At 40.8% G+C, this 20,703-nt stretch overlaps 2 protein-coding genes across 4 annotated transcripts in view; one reads left to right on the top strand and one right to left on the bottom strand.

The window, feature by feature from the left end:
* Positions 1–20,703, top strand: part of LOC129779399 (angiotensin-converting enzyme) — a 338,274-nt gene that overhangs the window by 25,062 nt on the left and 292,509 nt on the right. For 2 of the 3 annotated variants that reach the window (XM_055786844.1, XM_055786843.1), the window contains exons 4-9: positions 2,906–3,064; positions 3,130–3,237; positions 3,305–3,437; positions 3,501–4,085; positions 4,146–4,389; positions 4,452–4,550. In XM_055786844.1, the coding sequence (XP_055642819.1) occupies positions 2,906–3,064; positions 3,130–3,237; positions 3,305–3,437; positions 3,501–4,085; positions 4,146–4,389; positions 4,452–4,550 (1,328 nt within the window). Of the gene's footprint in view, positions 1–2,905; positions 3,065–3,129; positions 3,238–3,304; positions 3,438–3,500; positions 4,086–4,145; positions 4,390–4,451; positions 4,551–4,704; positions 5,230–20,703 lie in introns of those variants that run through there. The other variant, XM_055786846.1, reaches the window with a different exon arrangement.
* On the bottom strand, positions 11,597–15,995 carry LOC129779404 (nematocyst expressed protein 4). Its single transcript, XM_055786852.1, has 2 exons — positions 15,878–15,995; positions 11,597–13,406 (listed from the first exon to the last, which is right to left on the bottom strand). The coding sequence occupies exons 1-2, from the start codon at positions 15,887–15,889 to the stop codon at positions 12,330–12,332; spliced, it is 1,089 nt and encodes a 362-aa protein (XP_055642827.1). The 5' UTR covers positions 15,890–15,995; the 3' UTR covers positions 11,597–12,329.

The following is a 20,703-nucleotide window of genomic DNA, read 5'->3' as shown; positions in this document are numbered from 1 at the left end:
TGTAGGTATTATAGTAGAAGAAGATATAGGAGAGCGTTTTATCACATTTAAAAAAAAAATTCAATTGTCATGTTTGTTTGGAATATGTTTGGTTGAAATATGTATATTATTTATATGGGATTTTTATGTATATTATTTCAGAGGAGGGAGGGGTGTCATACCATCATAGAAACATTTATCATATTCAAAAACCTTCACATGCCAAATTTGGCTCCCTTTGATAGATTAGTTTTCGAGTTATGCCGAAGTTTGTGTTTCATTTGTGTGGTAGCCTCCCCTTAGAGAGGAGGGAGGAGTGTCGAACCACCACAGAAACGTTTATCGATCCCTAAAACCTCTATATGCTAAATTAAATTCTATTTGTTTGATTAGTTCTCGAGTTGTTCAGCACCCACCCTACCTCATCTTTAGAAAGGAGAAAGGAGTGTCAAACCACCATACAAACATACAAAGAAAGGAGTGTCAAACCACCCTAAAACCTCCATATGCCAAATTTGGTTCCATATGCTTGATTAGTTCTCGAGTTATGCAGAAATTTATGTTTCATTTCTATGGTAGCCCCCATCCCCTTCAGAGAGAGGGGAGGAGTGTCTATACACCATAGAAACATTTATTGCATCCTAAAACCTCCATATGTCTAATTTGGATTTATTTGCTTGATTAATCCTCGAGTTCTGCAGAAATTTGTGTTTCATTCAGGGGGAGGAATATCTAACCACCATAGAATAATTTATTGCACCCTGAAACCTCCACATACCAAGTTTGGTTTCATATGCTCAATTAATTCTCGAGTAATGCAGAAATTTGTGTTTCATTTGTATGGCAGCTCCTCTTAGAGAAGGGGGGAGGGGTCTCGAACTATCATAAGAATCTTCTCCGACCCCAAAAAGCCCTAAATACAAATTTTTATGTCGATCGGTTCAGTAGTTTCCGAGTCCATAAGAATCAGACAGACAGAAGGACAGAAAGACAGAAAGACAGAAAGACAGAAAGACAGAAAGACAGAAAGACAGAAAGACAGAAAGACAGAAAGACAGAAAGACAGAAAGACAGAAAGACAGAAAGACAGAAAGACAGAAAGACAGAAAGACAGAAAGACAGAAAGACAGAAAGACAGAAAGACAGAAAGACAGAAAGACAGAAAGACAGAAAGACAGAAAGACAGAAAGACAGAAAGACAGAAAGACAGAAAGACAGAAAGACAGAAAGACAGAAAGACAGAAAGACAGAAAGACAGAAAGACAGAAAGACAGAAAGACAGAAAGACAGAAAGACAGAAAGACAGAAAGACAGAAAGACAGAAAGACAGAAAGACAGAAAGACAGAAAGACAGAAAGACAGAAAGACAGAAAGACAGAAAGACAGAAAGACAGAAAGACAGAAAGACAGAAAGACAGAAAGACAGAAAGACAGAAAGACAGAAAGACAGAAAGACAGAAAGACAGAAAGACAGAAAGACAGAAAGACAGAAAGACAGAAAGACAGAAAGACAGAAAGACAGAAAGACAGAAAGACAGAAAGACAGAAAGACAGAAAGACAGAAAGACAGAAAGACAGAAAGACAGAAAGACAGAAAGACAGAAAGACAGAAAGACAGAAAGACAGAAAGACAGAAAGACAGAAAGACAGAAAGACAGAAAGACAGAAAGACAGAAAGAATTTTTTTGAACTTGTTGATTATTGTATGGGCTATTCATTTAATGGTATTTTGGTAAAAAATACGTTTTTGGTAAAAAATAATTTCTACTTCAAAAATAGTAGTCAGTGAAATTTAAAAAAAATGTAAAAGGTTTCTTACATTTTATTCTTTGATCAATATTTAAACTTAAGGAAAAAACTTTAGCTCTTATCAAAAAGTAGTCTAATTTTTTTGGTGGCTTGTGATGGTGCTGCTAACTCCTAAGTTGAAATAAAATTCGCCAATACTGGAAACCGACTATGCTACGACAAAGAAACTATATTTCTACATTAGAAGTTCAGCTAAACAGTTCCGCTAGATGAAACAACAAGGTTCCGATAAAAACTCGTTTCGACCTCACTTATACTGCGAATGACTTTATGGTTTTGAGTCGTTATCATTTTTGATGTTATAAACCACCCAAAAAAGAAAAAAAACGAATTTTTCTATTTTCCAGGTTGTACTTCTTTTACCAAGTAAATCTGAGTGTATGATTTTGCTGGTGACAAACAAACGGGTTACCAAACAAAATGGTTCTTTTTTTACTTAGGTCGAATCATTTCAATTATACTAACGAAAGCATTCGATTTCATGCGAATAAATGTCATTTCTTTCGATTATCTCTTATATTATCATCTTTAAAAGACAATCTCAGCATAGTCCAAGAAAAGAATGTGTTACTCGCTTATTGATTCTCGGTTCTAAGTCTAAAACTATCAACAGTCTGTTTGGATACATCAAAAACATTGCAAGCACATTAGTTTGAAAAATGTTACATTCGGACGTGCCACCTCTTGCATTTCCATCAACATGAATCATAATGACACGCTACAAACATTCTTAACGATGGTTTGCAACCATCGCAGTGCATTTTTTTTTTATGGTTATACATTGGAATGCAGGGCAATCAAAGGGTTATTAAGGTTGCAATTTGTATCGTACAATTTAAAAATAAAATGCATGTTACATTATGCATCTGGTTATAAAGCGCCTTAGATGTAGACACCGTTTATTGTGTGCGTTACAAAACATTTTTTCTAGTTTTTCAAAAACCACATCTTCTCCTTTTTCAGTATGTTTGCTCAATTAATGCGCCAGGTTGTCAATCATTTGTGGTCGTTAGTGCCACCTGACATGTGAAGCGGCTGCATTTAAAACTGTACTATATTTTCCACCAAACTTAGCTGGTATTAGAACAGAGAATAACGTTCCGAAATATCTTCTCAGATTGCGGCTCAGCAGCGGTATAACGACTTCCAGCGTTTGTTGTGGGATCAAATGCAACGGATCGATCAGAGTAAAATCTTCGACGAGAAGTTATACCGCCAAGTAAGGCTAATGTCAATCATTGGACCGAGCGCATTACCACCGGACCAACTTGATAGGGTAATCATACGGACTGTCCTCCCGAAAATGCATTCCAATCATACTAATATTCTCTTCCCACGCAGTATAATCGAATTGTTAACGATATGCTGACAATTTTCAACGGAGCCCAGATATGCGCATATGAGCGTCCGTTTGAGTGTGGCTTGCGGTTGCAGCCCCATCTGAAGGATGTAAGCGAAGGCCAGGTTTAATTCCTCACGAGGTACAGAATTAATTTGTGTGGTTGATGTTTTCTAGATAATGGCCAAGAGTCGTGATTGGGATGAACTGCAGTACACTTGGTTGGAGTGGCGACGTAAATCCGGCAGAAACATGCGGGAACTATTCGAGCAGCTGGTAGATCTAACCAACGATGCGGCTCGGGTCAATAGTAAGTGGAACCTCATAACTATTTTGCATGGTATCTTATTTTAACCTCGGGATTCTTATACAGATTTCACGAATGCTGCCGCCTATTGGCAGTTTCCGTACGAGTCCAGAAACTTTCGTGAGGAGATGGAGCAAGTTTGGAACGAGATTCTTCCACTGTACGAAATGATCCACGCTTACGTTCGGCGAAAGCTTCGCGACTTTTATGGTCCAGACAAAATAAATAATAACGCTCCGCTGCCAGACCATATTCTGGGTGATATGTATGGTCAAAGCTGGAACAACATTCTAGACATCGTCATTCCTTACCCGGGTAGAAGTTTCCTCGAGGTTACGCCTGAGATGTTGAAGCAGGGTTACAATCCACTGGTGATGTTCCAAATCGCGGAGGAATTCTACGTCTCGATGAATATGAGTGCCCTTCCGCCGGACTTCTGGCTTACGTCGATCTTCACTCAGCCACCCGACAGACCGATTTTGTGTCAGCCGTCGGCTTGGGACTTCTGCACGGGTAAGGACTATCGTATCAAGATGTGCACGACGGTGACCCATAAAGATTTCATCACGGCTCACCACGAGTTGGCACATGTTCAGTACTTTTTGAACTATCGCAACAATCCGAAAGTGTTTCGCGATGGTGCCAATCCGGGTAGGATTGCGTAAATGTCGGGGTCAACAAGCTCCTTCATTTTTGGTTATTTTTTTGTAGGCTTCCACGAAGCGATCGGAGATGCCGTAACGCTTTCGGTTGCCTCTCCGAGGCACCTGCAGAAGCTTGGATTGGTGCAGAAGAATGTGGACGACACGGCGCACGATATTAATTTCCTGTTTTCGCTAGCACTGGAAAAAGTTGTGTTCCTTCCGTTTGCGCTTGCGCTGGAAAATTGGCGGTACGACATCTTCGACAAAAAAGTCCGAAAGGAGCAGTATAACTGTCATTGGGTGTTGCTGAGGTGAGCAGATTATATCCACCTTATTGTAGTGTCTTTTTTCTTAAACTTTTGTACCTTTGTAGGGAGCAATACGGTGGGGTAAAGCCACCAGTTCTGAGGTCGGAACTTGATTTCGACCCCGGAGCAAAATATCATGTGGCTGCCAATATTCCGTACATCAAGTAAGTGATTATTTTTGTTGTTCACTGTTATTTGTATCGATTCCATGAAATATAATATATGCGATGAGATCTGAAAGAGCAATCAAATTGTTATATGTTCACATTTGAAGACGTTGGGTGAGACAAGTTTGTAGTGTTTTTCTAATAATTTCAGTCAAACTATCAAAGAAAAATTCCGGAATTTGTGGATGTAGAGATAAATATTGCAAGGAAGAATGTCAGACAAGGAGTTGCCTCAAGCTGCCAGAGAGCTTCTTTTTCATGTTGGACGATCTTACTTAGTTCTAACTTCTTTATTTATAGCTATTTGTGCATGCATATTGTTCCATTCCATAATATTGTTCACGAGATTTATTTCTGAGTCTACTTTACTTTGTATTGTATCGGATCGATAGAAGATACCGCTAAAGTTGCATCTTTTTTTTTTACTATTTCTAGCTCGATTTTATAACATGTAGAAGGAAACATTGGGCAGAAAGCATCTAAATATGTAATACATTCTTGCAACCTCGCAAACCAAAATCTGAGATTTTGAATTCGAAATTTTTAATCCTAATTTATAATGCAATTTTGGAAGTTTCCGTCTGAAGCCGTTATCTGAACATTTGGGAGTTAGAATCTCGTATTCACATACTGGAAGATTCAATTTAGAATTTGTAATTTCAACTCGTAATGCAAACACTTGTAATACTAACCTCGAGCCGACCGCGAGTAATCGGTTACATATTACTAACATAGATAATAAGAAAAACTGTCAAAATATTGAACTCCGGCCCCGTCATATGAGCCTTGATAAAAATATATATTTTGGAAAAAAAAACTCGTAATGCAGCCTTAGTCTGGAATCCGAACTTAGCATCTACAAGTGAAGATTTGAGATCAGAGTATGGGATCTTGAATTAGGACACTGTGATTTGAATTTAGATCATGTATAAGGAAAGGGGAAGGCCTAGTCTAGGTCCTGTCCAGGACATTATAATTTAAGTATAGATGAATTTCATGCCAACTCGTCTTAGGAGTTAGCAGCACCATCTCAGATAGTAGTGAAACGTTGTGGGTGTAAAGACATGGGTCATTTAAGCAACTCTGCATACTTGAAATATTCGAAAAACAATTAGACTACTTTTTGGAAAAAGCCATTTTTTTTCTATTTTTTTACGAAAAAATATAACTTAAAAACTATGATACCTACAAAATTATTATCAAAGGATGAAATGTAGAAAATTGTTTAAATTTTCACAAAAAAATACCAAAAGTTTTTTTGAAAAAAATTTCGCTGACAAAAAAGTTATTTTAAAAATTAAATTTAAATGTTCTCAAAAACGTATTTTTTATAAATTCCCAAAAATATATATATGAATAGCCCTTACAATTTCCAACAAGTCGTCCATACATCGGAAAATGGGCACTTTTACAGGGAAAAAGTTTTTCAAGCATCAACTTTTCCATGTTTTCTTTGAAAGAAATACAACTTATCCTAATTTTGTTTAAAGTCAAGATAGCGATATAGTGTATTCGACAAAGTTTTAGATCTTGTTAAATTATAAACTTTTGTCGAAGACATTAACTGTCTATCTTTTATAGTTTTTAGAATTTAAGTCATTTTTGTATGAAGACTCATAAAAAAAAATGTTTTGTTCGTAACATTTTTGTGTTAAGAACATGCCAAACATGAGAATTTAACGTTTGACTTGTTCTTGACATGTTTTATATATAAAAATGTAACGAATTGAACATTTAAAGCATTTTTTCAAAGAAAAACATGTAAAAGTTGTTGTTCGAAAAACTTTTTTCATGCAATGTGCACATCGTCCGATGTATGGAAAACTTGTTGGAAATTTCAAGGGCTATTCATATCTATTTATATTTATATATTTTTTTTTCAGATTTCTGAAAGCATTCCATTGAAAAAAAAAATATTTTGAAAGTTAAAATTCATTTCTCTCGAAAACATATGCCTAGAAAATTCTGAAAAAATAGATATAAATAACCCTTAAAATTTCCAACAAGTTTTCAATAAATCGGACGATGGACGAGTTTTTCGAACAACAACTTTTTAATTTTTTTCTTTGAAAAAATATTATTAATGTTAATTCGTAACATTTTCATGTATTAGGCTGTCAAAAAAGTCCTGCGGTATTTCCGCGAGGTGTCGTTGTAAGCGCGTAGTTCTAGTTGTATTCATTGTATCGAGTCATACTATAACTTGTTGGAAAGGTATTTTCGCGCGCTATAGTCCTTGACAGTGTTTTGTTTGGTTAAGTCTTCGTGAGTTATAGTGTCGCAAATATGGAGCAAAATAAAGAGAAAATCCGACATATTTTACAGTACTACTAAAGGGTGTGTCACATCAAATTGCATCACGGAAAAAAACGCTGTAGAAATTTAATTTTTAGGAATTATATCTTCAGCTTTCGCTTATAATCAGATAAGAGTGTATAGATCACGTTGGCCATGCTTCACTGTCAATTTTTCGTAAATTTGGAAAAATGTCGTCGAACGAAAAAGAGCGTCGTGAATTAATCCTGTGCACTCATTTCGAGAATCCGGAGTTGTCACATCGGGACATCGGTAAGAAGCTGGGAATCGTCCAATCCACGGTCAGCAGAGTACTAAAACGATACTTCGAGAACCTAACCATCGACCAAGGTGAAGAACGGCAAAAATGGATGCTCCGTCAGTGAAAAAGATCACAAGCGCGTAGTTAAGCAGTTTAGACGTGATCCGAGAAGTTCGGTCCGGGATGTCGCCAATAAGCTGAATTTGTCAAGTTCATTCGTCCAGCGGACCAAGCAGCGGGAGGGCCTGCGTACATACAAGGTTCAGAAGGCTCCTAACCGCGACGAAAGGCAAAACATGGTGGGGAAGACGCGAGCCTGGAAGCTGTACACCGAAATGCTGACGAAGCCGCATTGCCTGGTAATGGACGACGAAACCTACATCAAAGCGGACTTTCGTCAGCTGCCGGGCCTGTTGTTCTTCTCCGCAGAGGACAAATTCAGTGTTCCGGAGGAGATTCGCAAGCAGAAACTATCCAAGTTTGCCAAAAAGTACATGGTGTGGCAAGCGATCTGCTCTTGCGGAAAGCGGAGCGCCCCCTTCGTGATGACCGGCACGGTAAACGGGCAGGTTTACCTTAAGGAGTGCCTACAGAAGCGCTTATTACCACTATTGAAGCAGCACGAGGGCCCGACCATCTTCTGGCCGGATCTCGCTTCTTGCCACTATTCAAAGGACGTGTTGGAGTGGTACGAAGCCAACGGGGTCACCTTCGTGCCAAAGGAAATGAACCCGCCCAACGCGCCGGAGCTTCGCCCAATAGAGAAATATTGGGCGATTATGAAGCAGGCCCTCCGGAAGAACCCAAAAGTTGTCAAATCGGAGGCGGACTTCATGAGAAAATGGATTTCTGTTCAAAAAAAACTACAACCTGACGTTGTACAGAACCTTATGGACGGGGTAAAGAGGAAGGTGCGAGCATACGGGCTTGGGCTCGAAGTATGAATAAAAAGAAAATGCCAAAAGTTGTTTAATAGTTTTTATTTTACTGTCTAAAATTTTCAAAAGGATCTGGGAGAATTTCTACAGCGCTTTTTCCGTGATGCAATTTGATGTGACACACCCTTTATGACAAAGGCAAAAATGCATCTCAAGCTGCCAATAAAATTTGTGCAGTTTATGGACCCGATACAGTTTCCATTTCCACCGCACAACGATGGTTTCAACGTTTTCGTTCTGGTGTAGAGGTCGTCGAAGATGCGCCACACTCCGGAAGGCCTGTCGTCGAAAATTTGCGACAAAATCGCTGAATTAGCCGAGAATGACCGGCATAGTAGCAGTCGTAGCATCGCCCAAGAGCTGGGGATATGTCATCAAACCGTTATTAACCATTTGAAGAAGCTTGGATTCACAAAGAAGCTCGATGTATGGGTGCCACACACGTTGACGCAAAAAACATCTTTGACCGTATCGACGCATGTGAATCGCTGCTGAATCGCAACAAAATTGACCCGTTTCTGAAGCGGATGGTGACTGGCGATGAAAAGTGGGTCACTTACGACAACGTGAAGCGCAAACGGTCGTGGTCGAAGCCCGCTGAAGCGGCTCAGACGGTGGCCAAGCCCTCATTAACGGCCAGGAAGGTTCTGCTGTGTGTTTGGTGGGATTGTCAAGGAATAATCTATTATGAGCTGCTTCCCTATGGCCAAACGCTCAATTCGGACCTGTACTGCCAACAACTGGACCGCTTGAAGGTAGCACTCATGAAGAAGAGGCCATCTTTGATAAACAGAGGCCGCATTGTCTTCCATCAGGACAACGCCAGGCCACACACTTCTTTGGTGACGCGCCAGAAGCTCCGGGATCTCGGATGAGAGGTTCTTTTGCATCCGCCGTATAGTCCGGACCTTGCACCAAGTGACTACCACCTGTTTTTGTCCATGGCGAACGAGCTAGGTAGTCAGAAGTTAGCCACAAAAGGGGCTTGTGAAAATTGGCTATCCGAGTTTTTTGCCAAAAAGCGAGCTTCTATAACAAGGGTATAATGAAGTTGGCATCTCGTTAGGAACAAGTCATCGAACAAAACGGCGCATATTTGACTTAAAACAGATGATTGTAACTAATTTTATGAACAAATGAAAATTCAAAAAAAAATACCGCAGGACTTTTTTGACAGCCTAATATAAGGGACAATAAATGTTTCTATAGTGGTTTGACACTCGCATAACTCGTGAATCAATCAAGCAAACGGAACCAAATTTGGGATGTGAGGGTTTTTGGATACGTCAAATTTTTCTATTATGGTATGACACCCCTCCCTCCTCTGGAATGGAAGGGGGTCCCATAAAAATATTACACATATTTGAGCCAAACATGACAATTGAAAACTTCCGGAAAACTCTGAATGGGAATGGGAAAAATCGGGATATTCAATTCCCATATGTTCTATAATTACATAGTGACAAGCGATGTTAGTCCATTTGATGTTTGCGCCAACGAAATTGATTTTTGTTCCAAGGGTGAAATGGATTTTAAAGTGATAAAACTCACTCCTATATCTTCTTCTAACTATATGAATAAAATTGGATCGCCGAATGTGTTGATAAGAGAAAAATTCGAAGAAGAAATTATCCGATATAGGACTTCATTCTATCATATTTTCTGTATCAAACAGTTATTCGATGTAACGAAGAAACATGTTATTTGCAAGTGATTGAAAAATCTTAATCGAGAATTGTGTCTGAAACGACGAGTTTTGGTAGAAGACCTAGGAAATTTATATTAAAAGTAAATTATAAAGGGTCAATTAGAAGATGAATCAATGAACAGTTCTGCGATTGGACCCTTCATCGTGAGTAAGAAAACGTGAATGTTTGGAGGTATTGATAACAAAAAAATAATTTTGGGTGGGACGAAGTTTGCCGGGTCAGCTAGTAATTGAATAAATGAAAACCTTGACATTTTTTGGGATATAGTCGGGGGCGCACCCGGTGCGAAAACACCCTCCCTCTTTGCTATCTGTGTATTGCATATGCCGAATGATGAAGTATTTGTTAATGTAGGGGTGTTTCTGTCCTTGCAAATAATGTACCCGGGGGCGGTTAACATCCCCAGTCGATGGGTATAGGCTTCCTTTTAGCATCATTTCCAGAAATCGATACAGCCTATAATTTATAATACGAAGCATTTGCAAAATAAGTGACTATCAAACCATTGACTGACCATTTTCATATCATATCCTATTTACTAAAATGTTTTTTTTCTTCAATGTAACACAGTGAAAATATATGGCACCGCATTAGGGTCAATTTGATCCGCCTCTAATGAATTTTACGCAATACAATGTTGTTCGATGAAAAACGTCCGCAAGTATTATTGCAATTCAAGTCATACGACTTGTGAAAAAAAAACCAGGAGCGATTAACCCATGCTTGTGTATTCACTCTCCAACGATTGTGCCGGCACCGATCATTACCTTCCATATGTGCCTTGGAAAATCTTATACCCAATTCACCACCGACTAATTCACAGCACCAGCTTACGAAAAATTGTATAAATAGAAATAAAAAGAGGCGTAATAATTAAGCATTGCGCAGCAGCACATAATCAGCCCCTTCCTCTCTGGCTTGGGTGGTGATGGGGGGAGTTTGTCCGATCAGCTGAGTGTAACGATGCGAAAATGATGAAAGGAAAATTTCTCGCATGAATTTCAAACTCCGGTAAACTGTTGTTTTGCTGTTGTGTGGTCATAACTCACCACCGGTCCGAGTCCGAGTGTAATGTGGGGAATGGCGCGTGCCCGTCTCGCTACTACGAGGCGAGCCTTGTGTCTTATTGTCCAAGCTTCGTTTGCTTGCGCTGTGTCTTGCGATGAATTATTGCAAGTTGATTAATTGGTTGAGTTATGTGCAATACATGTGTGTGTGTGTGTGCTTCGGGAGCCACGAAACAAAAACATACCAATCTCAACCCCGAGAGGATGGAGAGGGAGGGCGCGGCGATTTACAGTTTTGCCATTGCAGAATCAATCGTATAACAACGCAGTGACACAAGCCGCGCACAAGCATTCTCTTCGGGGGGGGGGGGGGGGGGGTCCGCTGCCAGCATAATTCGTGCTGGAAGCGCGAGATTGAAGGCCTCGATAAACCTCGAAACATGGGTAGTTGGTTAATGACCGCTTCAAGGTGCATTTCATGTCGTGGTCCAATTAGTTCGGCCCGAAGGCTTTTCGGCACGGCGGCGCTTACGAAAGTGTAACAAATTGCGCTGCATAATGTTGTAATTATGTTGGGTGGAGGGGGTGTGGAGGTCAGTCGCAGGACACTCGTGGCCCGATTATTGGTGGATCGGTGATTCGATTGGGGTAACGAAAAGTGGGTTATGGGAATTTTTTATCACAAATTTTTATTTCACTTTTTTTGGCTTAATTTTTTTTCGCTTGTTCGCTAAAGTTATAAACAGAAGAGTATGCATATGAGCTTACAGCAAAATACTTGGGTAGCTTTCTTTGCTAAGTACATTTTTTCTCCTTGGAAAACACAAAAAACTAGGCAACAAAAATAGCTCTTTTTTTCTTTGCGGTTTTTTATATATATGTACACAACAGTTGTAACAAAAGTTTTCATTTTCTTTGACGTTTGGTTTCTTCTTTTTTTTCTCTGTCAGCTTGTATCACTTAAAAAATCTATATAACAAAAACATAGTAGCATAGTAGTTTTGGTAACTGAGCATCGTTACTCTCTTCGTACATGTAGTAAGAATGCGAAATTTTCTTATTCAAATCCGATCGTGTGGAGACTCGATATTCTCGCGATTTTCAGGAGTTGGTGGTGACGTTTTACTGCGTATGCTGCGTATGGAAAGGCTCGGTTTGAAAAACTAAAACTTCATTTCTGGCGCCCGGCGGATGCGGGAGCATGTTGTTGACTGCTAGCGACCTCTCGGGGCGTTACGTTCGCGCGCGCGCTCGTGAGCCTTCGCGATAGCAAATGGCCTTCCCCATCTCTACTCAACAGTTGAACAGCTGCTGGAATTATCCCTACTGCCTCAGAAGGGCTCCTAGCTGTGCGCTTGCGGTACGATGCGGTCAAGTCGCTCGATGTCTGCTCCCGGCCAACGCCGAACGCTCCTGGGGTCGTTTGATCAATTGTTACCTTCACAGCTTAGTTGGTAGGAATTCGCGTGTTTTTTTGTTTGTTAGTAGTCGGAGTGTTAGTCGTTTAGAAACTAGAATCACAAGTTTGCGATATAAATAATGAAATGATGGGGGCTCTTCTTGACTTAGTGATGCTCATGGAATTCGTGATGTCCCTCATAGCCGCCATGGTGTTCCTCGACGTGGTGTTCCTCCTCGTGGTGCTCTTCGTGGTGGTGGACTGGCACGTGAACGGGAACCTTCACCGGGTATGGGACATGCTTGTGGACCTCGACTGGGACGTGCTTTTCGATCTCAACTGGGATTGGACGCTCAACTGGGACCTTGACTGGGTATGGGACGTGCTTCTCCACTGGGTAAGGGATGTGTTTCTCGACTGGGTATGGAGCTGGCACATGAACCTTCACTGGGACTGGCACTGGTTTGTCGACATGCACTGGCACTGGACGATCGTATGGGACATGGACTGGGTATGGGATCTTCTTGATGACGGTGTACGGGACTGGCTTGTCGACTGGGACTGGCACTGGCTTCTCAACGTGCACTGGGACTGGACGGTCGACTGGAACATGGACCGGGTAGTGGACAACCTTCTCGACTGGGTATGGCTTCTCGACATGGACTGGAACCTTGACCGGTACAAGGACCTTCTTCTCGACTGGGTATGGAGCCGGGACGGGGACCTTCACCGGCACTGGGATCTTTTTCTCCACTGGGTATGGAGCTGGCACGTACACCTTGACTGGGACGGGGTTATCGTACGGGACATGGACTGGGTATGGGACCTTCTTCTCAACCGGGTACGGAGCTGGGACATGGACCGGTACCTTAACGATTTCCTTGACCGGATAGTGGATGGTCTTGTACACTGGGTATGGCTTGGGCACATGCACCTTGACCGGGTAGTGGACGGTCTTCTCCACCGGGTAGGGGATCTGCTTCTCGACCGGGTATGGGATCGGGACCTTCTTGATCACCGTCAGCGTCTTCTCGTGGTGCTCCTCGAAGTGCGGGATCTCGTGCTTCTCCTCGTACTCGCCATATCCCCCGGTCCAGCCGTACAGGCCACGCTTGTCCTGTTTCTTCTCCTCGAGGTTCGCACCCTCGGCGGCTTTGGTGTCATCTACTTTGGCTTCAGCCACTGGTTTCTTTTCATCTTCAGCGGATGCAAGAAGCACCAAGGCAAAAACAAAGACAACTCCCTGCGCCCAGGTTAAGTGTTTGGGAAGAAACAAGGAAAAGAGATGTTAGGAAACGCTGAGTTTATGAAAGTTTTCACACGTGGAGAGACTTGCAATTTGAATCAATTTGTTCTATCATCTTTCTTAATAAAAATGGAAGAGGAAATGTGTTTGTAAGCGTGAAACCCGAGGAAGGAATGGTCCGAATTGAGCCGTCTTTATTTTGCTACATTCGTAGATTAATATAACGGAAAGAAAAATCGGATTATTTTCGGAAAACTCTGAAGCAAATTAAAATAGATGGCCAAATGTGTTCCTAAGGAAGGAAAGGTCCGATTTAAGCCGTCTTTTTTTTTATTGTATTCGTCTCTTCCCGCAGATTAATATTGAGAAGAGAAAAATCAGAAAATTTCCGGAAAACTCTGAAGAGAATAAAAATGGGAGGTCGAATGTGTCTCTTCCCGTAGATTCATATAGATAAGAGAAAAATCAGAAAATTTTCGGAAAACTCTGAAGAAAATGAAAATTGAATGCCGATTGTGTTCGTAAGCGTGAATCTCGAGGAAGGTCTTTATTTTGTTGTATTCGTCTCTGTCCGTAAAATAATATTGCGGAGAGAAAATCGGAAAATTTTCGGAAAACTCTGAATGAAATAAAAATGGAAGGCCAAATGTGTTTTGGAAGCTCGAAACCCGAGGAAGGAATGGTCTGATTTGAGCCGCCATTATTTTGTTATGTTCTTCTCTTCCCGTAGACTAACAAAGCGGAGAGAAAAATCGTAAAATTTTTGGAAAACTATGAAGTAAATGAAAATGGAAGGCCAAATGTGTTGGTAAGCGCAAATCTTGAGGAAGGAATGGTCCGATTTGAGCCGTCTTTATTTTGTAGTATTCGTCTCTGCCATTGATCTACATTGATCTACGATGTTATGGGGAGACACAAATTTTTGAAACTTTTGAAAAATTTAGAGGGAAAGATGGGAAAAAATAATACTTCTATGTTCTTCAATGACATCGTTGTTAGTCCAACTGAATTTTGCGTTTGCGGAATTAAGCTTCGTGTTCCGTTTGTGTGAAGCGAAAATGGCAATGGATTCTCCGATGGAATAATACGATTTGAAAATGAAAATCATGAATGAAACTTTACTTTTCTGTATCAAAGATGTATTCTCTGCAAGAATCTTGAGTGAAAATGGTGTCTAAAAATAAATTTCTATTATAAAGACGAGTTTTGGTAGGAGTACTAGAAAATTTATAATAAAAAGAAGATTCTAAAGGGCCATTGAGAAGAAGAATGAAGAGTTCTGCGATTGAGCTTGAGCTTGGAGAATGAAGAGTTCTGCGATTGAACCCACGAACGTTCGCTCAGTAAGAAAACGCGAATGTTCGGAAGAATTCATATCAAACAATGAATTTTGGGTGGAACGAATAATATTAAATATTGAAAATCGATATTTTATGACAAAAGACTACGATGGCCGTAAGCGACGAACCCGTTCGAAGTTTCCACAAATTAGAAAGGAAACAAAGTTTCAATTCTAATTTTTAAAAGCAAATTCAAACGATTACGATGTGTGACAGGTGGAAAATTCAAGAGATATTGAGAAATTAAGAAAATGACCACTGCGAAGTGTTCTTCTGGAGCAAATTGTGCGCAGAAATTGTCGCAAAAAGCAATGAGTCATCGGAGCAACTTCCAAAGCAACATCAATTTCTCCGAAGAACACGCCATAACGCGTTACGCGTCAAACAAGCGGTTATAAATTTCAACGGGGTGATTCGCGTAAAATCTCCATATAAAGTTGAATGACAACATCATCGGGGCTGTCCGCGCCGCCAAACGACGTGCTTTGAATTGCATCCAATCACACTTTCTTCGCTACTTGTCGTGTCGTTAACCACATCTCGGCTGCTGCTGCTGTCCAGCAAGTGGCCCCTGGAGAGCTTTCGAATTGATGAAATGATCCGAACAAAAACAAAAAAAAAATAAAATATAACCACATCCGGGCTTTGAATCGCAAAACCGACTTCATCTCGTTCGAGCGAATATACTTTCTAATCCGGCGGTTTTTCCGCATTTACACATTGTTGGGAGCGCCGCCCGGTAATCGAAGCGTGAATGGCCACGAAAACCTTCCATTCGGTGTGGTGTATGAAAAGCGGTATTATCCAATTCAACAACGCGTTGCGAGGAAAAGCCGCATAACCGAGCACTGCTTTCAGCGTGGGTTCCTCCACTCGATTGTTGTTTGTTTTCCGGAAGAGGATTCACGTTCGATAGTTAACAGACAACCATCGCGCTTTGAACCATTGTTTTTGGAAGGCAATGTCCATATGGAAACAACCACTTCACTTTTCCATGCCACTCTAATTGAACACTGATCGATGCCAAACTTCCCCCAAACACTTCAGAACCGTTCTAAATTGCAAGACCTTTTCCACGCACACACTGTTCCTCCGATTGCTCTCGAAAAACTTGGAAATCATTCTTACCAACAATTTCATATTTAATCTGTGGAAGATGTGACTGTGAAACAAGCGAATAGGTAACTGATGGTGAGTCTACCGATCGGCTCGGCTTTTATACCGACGGGTTTTCTTGGCCTCGCGCGCCTCTCGCTTTCCACTTGGTCTCGTTGCTCTTCGGGGGCTGGCTTTCGTCTTTGGTTGGCTTGGCGTGGATTTTGCTGCTGTGCACTTTCCCGCGCCGCACCGCCAGCACCCCCTTTCGAACCCTCACGGAGCATTTTCGCGCAATAGCACTGCCTCGAAAAAGTCGCTCAACACTTTTCACACTCGTCCTCCAGCAGCTGGAGCTGCTGCAGGCTGCTGCTGCATCGAAGCCACCAACCACCCACCACCCACCGCACCGAGCGTCCAAACCCGGAGACGTTCATCCCAGCGTCTCACAAGCGCCGAGTCAAGCGAGAGGGCATCGATGATTTTCGGTATATGTAATCAGTGTAATGTAACGAAATAGATTTGAAGAGTGCAATTTCACTCCCATTTTGGGTGCAGGCGGGAGGGCAAGGCGGGAGGAGAAGGAATGCGTCGCGGTGGAACCCCAACTTGATTTGGTGATTTTTTTTGTCTGTTTATTTTGTGTCTACCTGCCGTGCACTTCCAACCAGCCTGAATTTTCTTCAGCCCAAAGTCAGTTAGCGTGCAACCACGAATCGAACCGGTGGATGCGATGCCACTATAAAAATGTTCCGCACACTTACGCCGTTCGATGCTTCTGTTAGGCGGTGCAGCTTTTCTTCGATATACGCTGGAGATTAAGAAAAAACCGAAATCAGTGTGTTTCCATTCCATTCAGCTCGCTCGGATTTTGATTATTAATTTAGCTGTTTTCATTAGTAATGCCTGCCTAAGTTTTTAGTAGCGAAAGCTGTCTGCGCGAAAATCGGCTGATCTCGATCATGTTACCCCTTTTTCCGTTTTCGCATTTAGGAAATCGTCACGGGTGAGGAGTGATTCACGCGGTGGTGTGCAATGTGCAATGCTGTTTCCTGTGATTAAGAACCACGTTTTTTCAACTGGAAGTGTCTGGACTGGGCAGTGTCCATTCAGTTTTGAGAATTCCTGTGAGAAGAATTAATTTGTTCGTTCACCTATGGCATTGAAAGCAGCGCAGCTGGTTTTATGGACAGTGGCCGACAAAAGTGAATTGGGCCGAATAATTATACCATAACATTGAGGCCCCAACACATCCTCCGGAGAGGTGATCTTGAAGCTCGAACTCTTTGTTCACCGAGCTCAAAAATTCAGTGTCGAACTTCGCAGTAGAAAACGGAAGCGGACGATGTGCTGATCCGTTGTGATCAGTTGATGTCCGCACCAAGTTGCACACGTCGGCCTTCATGATATTGCAAGCCGCGCGTAAACACGCCGAATCGCTTCGCCCTTATGTGTGACGAAAGGTGGCGTGTAGAGTTTTCGAAATAAAAACATGTTGGAGGCGTCAATTTTGTGGTTCGCTGTTTGATCTAAAATCGAACCGATGTAGTTTTCGGCCTTGCTAGCTTTGTTACACGTGTTATGTTCACGACTAATTAATTTCCGTTTGCAAAACCCTTTTTGTGAGAGTGAGTCTTAACATCAAGTTTACCGGCTTCTTTCACAAGTAAAACACGATACATACTCAAAAAATTAGAAGGAAAGATTGAGATCGTTTGTTAAACTGTTGAACTATTGCGATCTCACTTCAATTATTATTTCTACATACCGTACTGCCGTTCTACGCATAGTTGTCCCATGTTACTTTTTGGCAGTTTTCATTTTTCTCCATTTTTATGCCTAATCTTCCAGAAAAAAACACAAAAAAGTTATTTTTTTTATTAATCCGTTTATTTTTACAGGCTCAGTTACATAAGTTTAATGGAGCCAAACTCTTAACTATATTTCAACTAGCATATATCAACATGTTGTTTCCTTAATTCTATGGTTAATGAAATAGGAAACCGATTACTCGCGGTCGACTCGAGTTTAGAAGGGTGACACATTTTCATTAGGAAAAGAATGGGATGTAAGGAGATGTGTGTTTACACTCGCACTCACATTCACATTCACATTCCCATTCACACTGATACTTCACACTCAATTCTTAAAACTATCCTTACATCTAATATGTATTTACAATTTAACTTATTCTAATGTTAGTAGGAAGGGAACCGATAGCTCGCGAAGGACGAAAAGGAGGGGAAAAGGATGTATGAACAATCACACTCGAAGATCGATAGCTTTAAGGAAAACATATATTTGGGACATGTAATCAAGGTCTAACCGAGCCAACACATCTCTCACTGGCACATTGGACTGCTTTCCTCCAGCCCGAAGGGAGTTTTCCAAATTCGATCTGGCGACAAGATACAACTCGCACGACCAAACAACGTGTTCGATGTCGTGGTAACCATAGCCACAACCGCAGAGATTGCTGTCGGCAAGATTAAAAACGAAAAAGCAGCGCGTCTAACGAACAGTGATTGGACATGAGTCGGGAGAAGGTGCGAATAAAGTCCCAGCTCAAGTCCAGACTTTTGAATCACGGATTGAGGCTAACCTTAGGGATAATTGAGTGGAGCCACCGGCCCAATTCATCTTCGTTCCATTTGCGTTGCCAGTTAACGATGGCATTTTTACGAACTAAAGAATAAAATTCATTGAAGGCGATTTGACGCTGATAATTTTCGCCTTCAATTGCACCTACCTTTGCTAATGAGTCAGCCCTCTCAAAAAAAGTTATTGTTTGTTCCCAGTTTTTGAAAAAATAACATCAAGCTCAATTGCCCCATGTTGATATTTTATGCATAATTGGTCGGAGTTCTGCCAAAACGAACCAAGCGCCAAAAACATAATTTTGAGATATTTCAATTTGAAGTTTGAGCTCCCGCTAAATGACTGTGCCGGATCAAATCTATCATTTTACCGCTCACGTGTTGCAAACATGATGTCAAACATAAAACTCCCTTTCATGCTGTAAGCACACATCTTCGTCAATGTCTGATTCAGAGCCTTTAGAAATATATGAAAAAAAAACAAAATTATGTTGTTGCAAGACACGCAAAACTTCGTTCTCTTTGCAGCCAGAGCGAACCAAGTCCATGCTGGTTATTAACATAATATCATTACGCAACGCATTAGTATTTTGTAACAGCTCTTGACTAATTTCATTAATGGCTTCTATATTGACTCACTTTTGCTGTTTTTGACAAAATAATATCTTAATAAATGAAAATAAATTGATTGAGGAATGCATTACACTTGTTTCGTTGTGGTTGAACACAATTTAAAAAAATGCAGATCTGCGCTTCTACACTTCATGGCAGCTCTTAGGCTGTCTTACTTACCAGATCCCAACGACATCTGATTCCAGGAGCTGTCCAAAACAGAAAAATCTGTTAAAGATTCGGATCTTGCTTCTTGGGGAAAACGATCACTATCGTCCGATGAAATATTGTGGGTTTATGGTTCGCTTTGGCTGAATGCAGTTTCGTTTTTTTACAGTCTGCTACACATAATTTTTCTTTTGAAGCTGTTATCAATTGTCCGAATGACATGTTTTTTTTAACCCGTAATCAAGCCAAATTGATTCAAGTGAGAGGAGCTTTTTTACATTTCATTAGACAATATGTTATTGCTTATAAAAAAACCCGGTGTATTGCTAAAGTGAAATGTTTGAAGGTTCTGGTAGACAAATAGAAAACTTTGATTCCAGCAGAGTCAAAAAGCAATGCTTTATCAATATACGAAGCTCCGATTTATCCATTTCATTTCACAATAACAAAAGTTGCTTTACTCTCAATGCTGTAACTCACGAACCAATCGACCGAATGCTGTCAAATTTGGACACGTATCCATTGAAATATGGTGCTTTGTGATAGTCAAGTAGATTTTTTCAAGAGGTGCCATCTAGACGTCAATCTTATGAACTTTTCAGCCGAACTGTTATATCGGTTTGACATGGAACGGCTGTATATTAGGGTGCCAATGAAAATGGTCATCTTGAATTTCGAAAACTTACCTCATAAAAAATGTTCACCACCTCGAAAAAACACCCTATGCAAAATATCAGTTCAACCGTACTTCAGGGAGGGTGGCGTTAACACTTTACCGACCGGTAGCGGTTCGAACATACTATGCCCTTTTCACCGTCCATTCAGCCGCATTCATTGGTCACTTCCAATGAATAAATTCACAATATCTATTACGCTTTCAGAGGAACTTGGCATAATTCTTACGCCAGAGCTGCCTTCGAAAGGTTCCAAAATTATATTCTTAGAATACGAAATGCTTGCTGCTTGCTACTTGTCAGTCTAACCTAAAAAAATCTAACAGAAAGATCGAAAGTCGATTAATCGACAACCGGTCGGTAAGCGCTGTGGAGCAAAAGTCGAATAATCGACGGCCGGTCGGTAAAGTGTTAAGCGGGCGAAGTTAGAGTTTTTTGAAAATCGAAAGATCTGGGTGGGGGGGATAGATAGTAGAGGAAATCAGAAATTCTATTGATGTCAAATGTCTTTGAGTTGCATGAAACGTCGAGATCTACAGTTATCTCGAAAATTTGTTTCTTGTCAAAAATCAACACTCTGGGACTTTTATTCGAAATATGAGGCAAAATATATGGTTTAAGATGCCAATGAAAATGTTCATCTCATCCGAAATGTTGATTTACACGATGAAACACCCAATGAAATATTTTAGCTCAATCGGACTTCATTCACTAGTGTCGCAGATGTTAAATAAAGGTGCCTCAAAACGCTCAAAGTTTTATTTTTTTGACCATCGAAAATCTTCCATGAAGTTAGGAAAATCGAAAT

Source organism: Toxorhynchites rutilus, chromosome 3 (assembly GCF_029784135.1).
Source record: "Toxorhynchites rutilus septentrionalis strain SRP chromosome 3, ASM2978413v1, whole genome shotgun sequence".
Classification (NCBI taxonomy): Eukaryota; Metazoa; Arthropoda; class Insecta; order Diptera; family Culicidae; genus Toxorhynchites; species Toxorhynchites rutilus.
Note: the sequence above shows the minus strand (reverse complement) of the source record. Positions and strands in the feature narration are given on the sequence as shown.